General features: G+C 41.5%; 1 protein-coding gene across 1 annotated transcript in view; it reads left to right on the forward strand.

Moving 5' to 3' along the window:
- Positions 1-11,551, forward strand: part of LOC117514565 (splicing factor U2AF 35 kDa subunit-like) — a 54,444-nt gene extending 42,893 nt beyond the window's left edge. The window contains 2 exon segments of the mRNA XM_034175093.1: positions 11,246-11,338; positions 11,431-11,551. Of these exon segments, the coding sequence (XP_034030984.1) occupies positions 11,246-11,338; positions 11,431-11,539 (202 nt within the window). The 3' untranslated portion in view covers positions 11,540-11,551.
- The last annotated feature ends 667 nt before the right edge of the window (positions 11,552-12,218 follow it).

Here is a 12,218-nt window from a genome sequence, read left to right on the forward strand (position 1 = left end):
GCTGAGCTACAGTCCCCACTGACACCAGAGCAGAAGCCCAGAATGAAAAAATCAGCCGCAGGAAAAGTCGAAGACAAAGCTCCCACCTGATCTCTGCTCAGTTTGAACATGCACAAAACTTTGACTAACTTCACAGGCATCAGCTGACAAGGAACTCATTTTGTGCTTTATAACGGAGCTTCATAAAATGAACTTTATTCCTTTTTTTACACCTAAAAACTTATTCTCTTTGACCCGTTCTATTTTTTATCCCTTGTATGTTTAACTGAATTTGTATGTCTTTTTTATAATTTCCAAATAACATTATTTTAATTTTAGACAAATTTAGTGATAATTTATTAATATCAAACTATCATTTCAATTTGTAAATCGGATAATTGTTGCAAATTTTCTCCTGTACAAAACAGGTTTGTATCATCTGCAAAGAGAACTGCTTTAAACAAATCCAAAACTTTGCATACGAGGTCTGTGAGAAAAGTATCGGACCTTTTTATTTTTTTCAAAAACCATATGGATTTGAAACACGTGTGATTGCATCAGCCAAGCTTGAACCTTCGTGCGCATGCGTGAATTTTTTCACGTCTGTCGGTTGCATCATTTGCCTGTGAAAAGGCTTTGTGTGAGCAGTGGTCCACCCCTCTCGTCGGATTTTTATTGCAAATAAATGTCTGACCGATTTGGAGCTTTGCTGCATCAATTTTTTTCCAGAAACTGTGAGAGACCTCCAGGTGGACACCATTCGGAAAATTAATATGGCTTTCAGGGACAATTTTATGGGGATTATACAGATTAAGGAGTGTTACTGCCGCTTTAAGGACGGCCCACAACTGCTGAGAGTGTGGCGCGCTCCCAGCACCGATCGACATGCTCAGACCCTGCTGAAACAACCAGATCATTTCCAACGTGAAGGTTTTGTTGATCCAGGACCTCGTCTGACTTTCACAAAAAGGCAGGAGACGTGGACATCAGCACTTTTTCGGCACATTCCACTGTTACAGGAGTTTTTTTCATGGAAAGAAAAGCGGAGGGACGCGCCACGGAGCCGTTCATTACACGGGACAAAACCACCTCGGTGTTGGTCTCACAGGACGGCTTTCAGGTGGACTTCAGATGGATTCTGTTTGCTTTTCAGTCATGTGATTATCTGATTGTGATTGTGCTTGAGCTGGACATGCCCCAACATGTCCTGGAAGGCTTCATCACGGCGTTGCTTTGCGCCATGCGGCTCCACCGTGACGCGCGGTGGAGCCGCTCGTCTTTCCATGACAAAAACTCCTGCAACAGTGGAATGTGCCGTTCATTTCTAAACTGGACGCTGTCTTGATCCGGTATGTCGTCTGACTAGCACAGGAATTGTGAAAAGACGTGGACATCAGCACTTTTTTGGCACATTAAGACAGACGTGCGGAGGAGTTCCGTGCGTCGCGGTGGAGCCGCATTGCGCAAAGCAACGCCGTGATGAAGCCTTCCAGGACATGTTGGGGCATGTCCAGCTCATGCACAATCACAATCGAATAATCACATGACTGAAAAGCAACCGGAATCCATCTGAAAGCCGTCCTGTGAGACCAACACCGAGGTGGTTTTGTCCCGTGTAATGAACGGCTCCATGTCGCGTCCCTCTGCTTTTCTTTCCATGAAAAAAAACTCCTGTAACAGTGGAATGTGCCGAAAAAGTGCTGATGTCCACGTCTCCTGCCTTTTTGTGAAAGTCAGATGAGGTCCCGGATCAACAAAGCCTTCACGTTGGAAATGATCTGGTTGTTTCAGCGGGGTCTGAGCATGTCGATCGGTGCTGGGAGCGCGCCGCACTCTCAGCAGTTGTGGGCTGTCCTTAAAGCGGCAGTAACACTCCTTATTCTGTATAATCCCCATAAAATCGTCCCTGAAAGCCATATTAATTTTCCGAACGGTGTCCACCTGGAGGTCTCTCACAGTTTCTGGAAAAAAATTGATGCAGCAAAGCTCCAAATCGTTCAGACATTTATTTGCAATAAAAGTCCGACGAGGGGTGGACCACTGCTCACACAAAGCCTGCTGACAGGCGAATGACGCAACCGACAGGCGTGAAAAAACTCACGCATGCGCACAAAGGTTCAAGCTTGGCTGATGCAATCACACGTGATTCAAATCCATATGGTTTTTGAAAAAAATAAAAAGGTCCGATACTTTTCTCACAGACCTCGTAAATCATTGATTTCCAACCGCTTATCCGGGATTGGGTTGTGGAGACAACAGTTCCAGCAGGGGACCCCAAACTTCCCATTCCTGGCCCACATTAACCACCTCTGTCTGGTGGATACCAAGGCCTTTCCAGGCCAGTATGGAGATATAATCTCTCCACCTAGTGGAGTCTTCTTTGGTCTTCTCTGGCGTCTCCTCCCAAATGGACGTGCCTGGAACATCTCTCCGGGGAGGCGCCCAGGGGACATTCTTACTAGTAATGTTCCCTCTAATTTTTCGTGCTCCCTGAGTACACTGAGAACCACTGTGAGCAACATCAGATGTGCACGCTGTGGCCACACACCAGTATCACACCTGTTCAAAACCTGGGATCATAGCAATTTACATGCCGTATTAAAAGAATCACATTACAGCAGCAATTTCCATTCGTTTACTTTGAATATGTGATTTGGCCCACTTAAAATGAAAAAGACAAATCTTGTCATTTGTGAGATGTGTAGTATGTTATATGTGAGAGTCCTGCTTTTGCCTGGGTGAGGGTCCAGTTATGGCCTGGGTGAGGGTCCTGCTCTGGAAGAAATGAGACATATACACCTTTCAGACATAACAGTTAGTTCACATTAAAACATTTGCTTTCTTCACAATGACATGCTGTAGCTGATGATACAGTGTAAATTCCTGTAACTCTGTAAAATATCTAATTACACCATTTTTTATTAGCATTTCTACTACCCATAAATTATCAAGTAGTAACAGCATTTAATGATTTTATATCTACAAATAAAAAAATCTTAAATGTCACTAGAATATGCACAATTCGGACAAAAATTTTACCTTATTTTTCACGTCTGTCCTTCTCACTTCTCCAGTGGTTGTACACTTTGTCCAGGTTTATGGTTCTGTCTGCTTCTTGCTTTGGCTATGCGCATCACCTTGTCCAAATGTGCCACTTCAAGACGATTTCTGGATGATGTTTTGATATGATTCATTAAACTGAATCCTCTTTCACAGTTTGCACTGGAAGCTTGAAATGTAGCACAAATATCCACAAGCTGTGAGATCTCCTTTGTCAATATTGTCAATGAGAACTTCAATTTGCTCAGGGTCACATTTTTTTGTGTGTGTGTGTGAGAGAGACAGTTTGTTCCTTTTTGCTCGGTCTTTTGTGCTTTCCCCGCAATAATGTACCAATCCGCTTCCCAACTTGAGTCTTCGTACAATTCCACCAGCATTCAAATGTGAATGTGAAGCTTGAGGTAGTCCAACTTCCATTCAGTCAGCATTTTTTTCCTTCCGAAAAACTCGCTTGCTACTTTGGCTTTGCTGCATGTTTTGCAGAGATTTCTCACTTGGAAAAAAAAATCTCACCGAGTTTCACCGCTTGTTCTTCTGTTTGCACATACTCTGACAGCCTTTCCATCTTAAAAGAACCACATTTCTTTTTTTACTTTTGTTTGGCGAGTGGATGTGTCGCTGCCCTTTTCGTTTCGCCATGATGAGGTGTTAGCATTTGTGTCTCTTAACTCCGGCGCATTGTTGTTACCTAGCTAACTTGCACAGCACCACGGCACGTATGGGCAGGGCACGTACACAAGCACCGTCAATGCCATGATTGGCTGCGTAGCGAAGTGAACTGTATTTTATCATTGGCTGGACACCTGTCACTCACTGAACTACATTACAAAATGGCACAGAAAAAAATGTTATGGTTTGGATTTTATTTTATGCACTGCATAGATTTTCTTGTGCGCTGAGAATGTGCGAGCAGTGCGCGATTGCACAAGTGCAAAGCTTAGTGGGAACATTGCTTACTAGTTGCCCAAACTTATATAGTCTATGGTTTTAATCTGGTGAATGAATAATGTGAAAAATCAAGCTGTCGTCTCACAAAAAGTAGACATTTTAAGCAACCAACAGATCTGCAGCATTCTGTTTTTAATATGGCGCTAATACTGAAACTGTTGTGCCATCAATGTGAATCAAATCAATTTTATTTATATAGCGCCAAATCACAACAAACAATTGCCCCAAGGCGCCTTATATTGTAAGGCAAGGCCATACAATAATTACAGAAAAACCCCAACGGTCAAGACGACTCCCTGTGAGCAAGCACTTGGCAACAGTGGGAAGGAAAAACTCCCTTTTAACATGAAGAAACCTCCAGCAGAACCAGGCTCAGGAGGGGCAGTCTTCTGCTGGGACTGGTTGGGGCTGAGGGAGAGAACCAGGAAAAAGACATGCTGTGGAGGGGAGCAGAGATCAATCACTAATGATTAAATGCAGAGTAGTGCATACAGAGCAAAAAGAGAAAGAAACACTCAGTGCATCATGGGAACCCCCCAGCAGTCTAAGTCTATAGCAGCATAACTAAGGGATGGTTCAGGGTCACCTGATCCAGCCCTAACTATAAGCTTTACCAAAAAGGAAAGTTTTAAGCCTAATCTTAAAAGTAGAGAGGGTGTCTGTCTCCCTGATCTGAATTGGGAGCTGGTTCCACAGGAGAGGAGCCTGAAAGCTGAAGGCTCTGCCTCCCATTCTACTCTTACAAACCCTAGGAACTACAAGTAAGCCTGCAATCTGAGAGCGAAGCGCTCTATTGGGGTGATATGGTACTATGAGGTCCCTAAGATAAGATGGGACCTGATTATTCAAAACCTTATAAGTAAGAAGAAGAATTTTAAATTCTATTCTAGAATTAACAGGAAGCCAATGAAGAGAAGCCAATATGGGTGAGATATGCTCTCTCCTTCTAGTCCCTGTTAGCACTCCAGCTGCAGCATTTTGAATTAACTGAAGGCTTTTCAGGGAACTTTTAGGACAACCTGATAATAATGAATTACAATAGTCCAGCCTAGAGGAAATAAATGCTTGAATTAGTTTTTCAGCATCACTCTGAGACAAGACCTTTCTAATTTTAGAGATATTGCGCAAATGCAAAAAAGCAGTCCTACATATTTGTTTAATATGCGCATTGAATGACATATCCTGATCAAAAGTGACTCCAAGATTTTTCACAGTATTACTAGAGGTCAGGGTAATGCCATCCAGAGTAAGGATCTCGTTAGACACCATGTTTCTAAGATTTGTGGGGCCAAGTACAATAACTTCAGTTTTATCTGAGTTTAAAAGCAGGAAATTAGAGGTCATCCATGTCTTTATGTCTGTAAGACAATCCTGCAGTTTAGCTAATTGGTGTGTGTCCTCTGGCTTCATGGATAGATAAAGCTGGGTATCATCTGCGTAACAATGAAAATTTAAGCAATGCCGTCTAATAATACTGCCTAAGGAAAACGTATAAAGTGAATAAAATTGATCCTAGCACAGAATCTTGTGGAACTCCATAATTAACCTTAGTCTGTGAAGAAGATTCCCCATTTACATGAACAAATTCTATGATGAATTCTAAAACCTGACTGAAACTCTTCAAATAGACCATTCCTCTGCAGATGATCAGTTAGCTGTTTTACAACTACCCTTTCAAGAATTTTTGAGAGAAAAGGAAGGTTGGAGATTGGCCTGTATATACTGTTAAGTCTTCAATTTCCATACCATAAGTCAGAACAAGATCTAAGATATGATTAAAGTGGTGGGTGGACTCATTTACATTTTGAGCAAAGCCAATTGAGTCTAATAATAGATTAAATGCAGTGTTGAGGCTGTCATTCTCAGCATCTGTGTGGATGTTAAAATCGTCCACTATAATTATCTTATTTGAGCTAAGCACTAAGTCAGACAAAAGGTCTGAAAATTCACAGAGAAACTCACAGTAACGACCAGGTGGACGATAGATAATAACAAATAAAACTGTTTTTTGGGACTTCCAATTTGGATGGACAAGACTAAGAGTCAAGCTTTCAAATGAATTAAAGCTCTGTCTGGGTTTTTGATTAATTAATAAGCTGGAATGGAAGATTGCTGCTAATCCTCCGCCTCGGCCCGTGCTGCAAGCATTCTGGCAGTTAGTGTGACTCGGGGGTGTTGACTCATTTAAACTAACATATCCTGCTGTAACCAGGTTTCTGTAAGGCAGAATAAATCAATATGTTGATCAATTATTATATCATTTACTAACAGGGACTTAGAAGAGAGAGACCTAATGTTTAATAGACCACCTTTAACTGTTTTAGTCTGTGGTGCAGTTGAAGGTGCTATATTATTTTTTTCTTTTTGAATTTTTATGCTTAAATAGATTTTTACTGGTTATTGGTGGTCTGGGAGCAGGCACCGTCTCTACTGGGATGGGGTAATGAGGGGATGGCAGGGGGAGAGAAGCTGCAGAGAGGTGTGTAAGACTACAACTCTGCTTCCTGGTCCCAACCCTGGATAGTCACGGTTTGGAGGATTTAAGAAAATTGGCCAGATTTCTAGAAATGAGAGCTGCTCCATCCAAAGTGGGATGGATGCCGTCTCTCCTAACAAGACCAGGTTTTCCCCAGAAGCTTTGCCAATTATCTATGAAGCCCACCTCATTTTTTGGACACCACTCAGACAGCCAGCAATTCAGGGAGAACATGCGGCTAAACATGTCACTCCCGGTCCGACTGGGGAGGGGCCCAGAGAAAACTACAGAGTCCGACATTGTTTTTGCAAAGTTACACACCGATTCAATGTTAATTTTAGTGATCTCTCCGATTGGCGTAACCGGGTGTCATTACTGCCGACTTGAATTACAATCTTAGCAAATTTACGCTTAGCCTTAGCCAGCAGTTTCAAATTTCCTTCAATGTCGCCTGCTCTGGCCCCCGGAAGACAATTGACTATGGTTGCTGGTGTTGCTAACTTCACATTTCTCAAAACAGAGTCGCCAATAACCAGAGTTTGATCCTCGGTGGGTGTGTCACCGAGTGGGGAAAAACGGTTAGAAATATGAACGGGTTGGCGGTGTACACGGGGCTTCTGTTTAGGGCTACACTTCCTCCTCACAGTCACCCAGTCGGCCTGCTTTCCCGGCTGCTCGGGATCTGCTGGAAGGGAACTAACGGTGGCTAAGCTACCTTGGTCCGCACCGACTACAGGGGCCTGGCTAGCTGTAGAATTTTCCACGGTGCGGAGCCGAGTCTCCAATTCACCCAGCCTGGCTTCCAAAGCTACGAATAAGCTACACTTATTACAAGTACCATTACTGCTAAAGGAGGCCGAGGAATAACTAAACATCTCACACCCAGAGCAGAAAATTGCAGGAGAGACAGGAGAAGCCGCCATGCTAAACCGGCTAAGAGCTAGTAGCTGCGCTAAGCTAGCGGATTCCTAAAAACACACAAAGTGAATAATGTGTAAATAATTTAGAGGTGATTCAGCAGAGGGAGTGCTTTAGTTAAGGCACGTGAAGATTACACTGTAAAACAAATCGTTATCTAGTTAACTAGATCAATCTAACTGCGCAGATTAAACAGCTAACAGATACAGCAAAACACCGCTGTGCTCCGGAACAAGAAGTGATACAATACCTCAGTGAGAGCCAACCACCAGTAGAGGCAAGCAAAGATTATCTCTGAAGGTAGCAGATGTCAGATATTCACAACTGCAGCATACTCGTATTGCACAAAATTTCATTAAAAGAAGCATCCAGGCTACATTCAAAAACCAGAACATTTGCAAATGTAATTTTGAGCAGTGGCAGCATTGTTTGTTAAACATTTGGGAACATTGTCTTCAGTTTTGTTTTTTGTTTTTTCCTTGTTTGGTTCCTCATTCGAAGATCATATGAGGACAAAGTGAGCCTTTGGCAACATAAAGAACAGGGCCCATATCCACAAAGCAGTCTAAGGCTAACTATAGCTCGTAGTGACGTTATTCTAAGAAAAATCTTAGAATTCGTCAAATTCTTAGAATTTTCCCTTGGTAAGATGAAAGTTGTCTGCAAAGCACCTTAGGCCTTAAGAGAGCTCCTAAGGTGCCAAACTGGTAAGAGGAGGACTTTTAAGAAGCCTAAGAGTGTCTTAAACAGGAAATGACAGAAAAGACAGAGAGGAAGCAGAGATATTCACCGTATGTAGGATGCCAGTGAGTCACGCGCTACCGACTTGATCTGTGTAATTATCTTATGTTAATTTACTGTCTTAATGATTTTTATAAATTATTTAGGTTCTTATCATATACACACTGTTAATATAATTTTTTTTTAATCTCTACTATTAATATTATTTTCTTTTATTATTACATTTATTTTGTCATTTGATTTTAAATGGACCACAATGGAAATAAATGTTTTCACTTTCTTGTCATGCATTTATTTTAACATACAACCCCTGGCAAAAATTATGGAATCACCGGCCTCAGAGGATGTTCATTCAGTTGTTTAATTTTGTAGAAAAAAAGCAGATCACAGACATGACACAAAACTAAAGTCATTTCAAATGGCAACTTTCTGGCTTTAAGAAACACTATAAGAAATCAAGAAAAAAAGATTGTGGCAGTCAGTAACGGTTACTTTTTTAGACCAAGCAGAGGAAAAAAATATGGAATCACTCAATTCTGAGGAAAAAATTATGGAATCACCCTGTAAATTTTCATCCCCCAAATTAACACCTGCATCAAATCAGATCTGCTCATTGACATTGACCCTATGCCATGACATTGACCCTATGTGTCTTTTTGCAAGGAATGTTTTTGCAGTTTTTGCTCTATGGCAAGATGCATTATCATCTTGAAAAATGATTTCATCATCCCCAAACATCCTTTCAATTGTCCAAAATATCAGCATAAACTTGTGCATTTATTGATGATGTAATGACAGCCATCTCCCCAGTGCCTTTACCTGACATGCAGCCCCATATCATCAATGACTGTGGAAATTTACATGTTCTCTTCAGGCAGTCATCTTTATAAATCTCATTGGAAAGGCACCAAACAAAAGTTCCAGCATCATCACCTTGCCCAATGCAGATTCGAGATTCATCACTGAATATGACTTTCATCCAGTCATCCACAGTCCACGATTGCTTTTCCTTAGCCCATTGTAACCTTGTTTTTTTTCTGTTTAGGTGTTAGATGATGGCTTTCGTTTAGCTTTTCTGTATGTAAATCCCATTTCCTTTAGGCGGTTTCTTATAGTTCGGTCACAGACGTTGACTCCAGTTTCCTCCCATTCGTTCCTCATTTGTTTTGTTGTACATTTTTTGATTTTTGAATCATATTGCTTTAAGTTTTCTGTCTTGATGCTTTGATGTCTTCCTTGGTCTACCAGTATGTTTGCCTTTAACAACCTTCCCATGTTGTTTGTATTTAGTCCAGAGTTTAGACACAGCTGACTGTGAACAACCAACATCTTTTGCAACCTTGCGTGATGATTTACTCTCTTTTAAGAGTTTGATAATCCTCTCCTTTGTTTCAATTGACATCTCTCGTGTTGGAGCCATGATTCATGTCAGTCCACTTGGTGCAACAGCTCTCCAAGGTGTGTTCACTCCATTTTAGATGCAGACTAACGAGCAGATCTGATATGATGCAGGTGTTAGTTTTGGGGATGGAAATTTACAGGGTGATTCCATAATTTTTTCCTCAGAATTGAGTGATTCCATATTTTTTTCCTCTGCTTGGTCTAAAAAAGTAACTGTTACTGACTGCCACAATCTTTTTTTCTTGATTTCTTATAGTGTTTCTTAAAGCCAGAAAGTTGCCATTTGAAATGACTTTAGTTTTGTGTCATGTCTGTGATCTGCTTTTTTTCTACAAAATTAAACAACTGAATGAACATCCTCCGAGGCCGGTGATTCCATAATTTTTGCCAGGGGTTGTATTTATAATTATATTATGTACTCAATGAACGTACTAAATAAACACACACTCACACATGCATGCACGCTTTTAATATATTGATAATCGGCATGTGCATGAGGTGCGTTCAGACATTTACAAGCTGTGTAACAATTGATGAAACTCAGCAAAATTAAATTATCATAAAGTTATCTGCATGATTACATGTCTTAATGCAGTTCAGCTTATGATCGGTTGATTTTTCTGTCCATTCATGACTAGGAGGGCGGAGTACATTTGTTTATTTATTTCTCCTCCCCGTTCCGTGACAACCAATCACAGCTCTTAGAGGATTGCGTCATACCTAGCAACGGGGTCAACCCCGCCTCCTCCACAATGGTGTCAAAATAGTTTTTGTCCCCTCCTTACTCAGACTGGCTCTCCTTGCCAGGAAATTTTAGGCTAATGCATGGTTCACACAGCAAGATAATTAGGCTGATATCAGACCCAATCTTCCCCTTCCAACAATCTTAAGGATGCCCCCGACAGTCGTGATGACACTAAAGATAATCTTACCAAATTTTCCTGCCGTGTGTGGTGTGTTAAGAGTGCTCTGATCTGCTCAGAAGGTTGCAAGGAGCGCTCTGATCACAAATCTGGGATATTCAACATGTTGGATTGTCTTGGGCCGATATCGCAGCGTGTGTTGTGTCCTCCGACCACAAACAAGCACGCAGCCTGCTGAATGTGACGTGTAGCCAATCAGAAAGCAAGGTGACGAATGTACGGAGCGGAAAATAAAATCAAAACAGCTGTTCTGACTTACCAGAAAGTCCGGTGGTCGTGCTGTCTCCACTCCTTTAAAGAACGCCTTTTCTTTTTGTATCGTTTTTTTCCTCTGTTGTAAATAGTCCACAAATTATCTCCGTTAGTTTACTCTGAACTCACGTTTAATCTTGAGATTTTGCGAGATTTCCTGTCTGACCTGGGAAGGTTCGTGTGTGAAATCTGTTCTTGTGTGGTGTGTTGTTTTTACCGTGTAGCTGCACACCACACACTGTATAAACAACACTGTTAGATCTATGATTTTTTTTTTTTTTTTTTTTTTTTTTTGTCTTCACGTGTGGGGTCTCAGGTTTTGGAAACTACATATAATTTAAAAAAATTTCCGTGTGAACCAGCTTACGTTAGGAGTTCTTCGAGAGAGCTTTGAGTGGCTTTGTGGCTACAGGCCCGGATATTCAGCTTGGGTGGCTCAGGTTCTGTCAAGCTGCTCAGCATGTGACAGGGAACTTTTCAATGTGGCGCAGGTCCACCAAACACAAGCCCAGCTCAGTTTAACCCTTTCTGTACTGATTTCCCACAGAGAGTGCACCAGAGGTGGCTTCTGCAACTTCATGCACCTGAAACCCATATCCCGGGAACTACGCAGGGAGTTATATGGGCGCCGCAGGAAAAGGTACAGAAAACCAGCCAGGGCAGAATTCACATCGTATCAACTTGAATTTGAGGTGACCAGAAAGCAATGAAATGTCTCTTCTCCCACACCAGACATCGTTCTCGCTCTCGATCCCGAGAACGGCGCTCCCGCTCAAGGGATCGACGACGGGACCGTGAGAGGCGGAGGTCGCGAGACAGAGAACGCTCTGGAAGATTCTAAGGATACCCCACCTCCACCTGATCTCCTAGCAACGATAATTTTTTTTTTTCTTTTTTTTTTTTGTTAAATGGCAAATTGTTGGCCGTGTTTTGTCTTCTCCCCCCCCCAACCCCCGTTTTTTTTTTTTTTTTTTTTTTTTTTTTAAGATGATCTTGTGTGCTTTCTCAATAAAACAGATTTGTAATTCTGTACTGGGGTCACATGTCTGAATTTCTTATGTCCTACTTATTTTATTCGTCCAGCTATTTTCTTGTGTAAGTTGGCATGCTGAAATTAAGTTATCCAAGAAAAATAACCTGCAACTTCTTTCATAACTACTTACTGAATTTTTAAATTAAAAACACAACATTGTTCAGCCACAAAAAGGGTTACGGTACTCAAGTGCAGCCTGTTCATACCCTTTGTGGAAAAGTGCCAGGGGGCTGTAGTCTGAGCACCAGAACCAGCTCATATTTGATTTTCTTGAACAAATTAATTCTCATTTAATTCGTCTGGCTACTGGCACTGAAAACTTAAGTTTGGAGTTTGTGCTTGAACAATAACTACATTTTCTCCTTGCAAACCACTTGTCACAGAAAAACAAACTGGCTGATTCTTGGCTTCTTATGTAACTGTAACTTGAATGTCTTATGTTGGTCAGCAGCAGTGGGCGTGCTTAACCTAAAAGTTAGCCTCGGTG

This window comes from Thalassophryne amazonica, chromosome 1 (genome assembly GCF_902500255.1).
Source record: "Thalassophryne amazonica chromosome 1, fThaAma1.1, whole genome shotgun sequence".
In the NCBI taxonomy this organism is placed as follows: Eukaryota; Metazoa; Chordata; class Actinopteri; order Batrachoidiformes; family Batrachoididae; genus Thalassophryne; species Thalassophryne amazonica.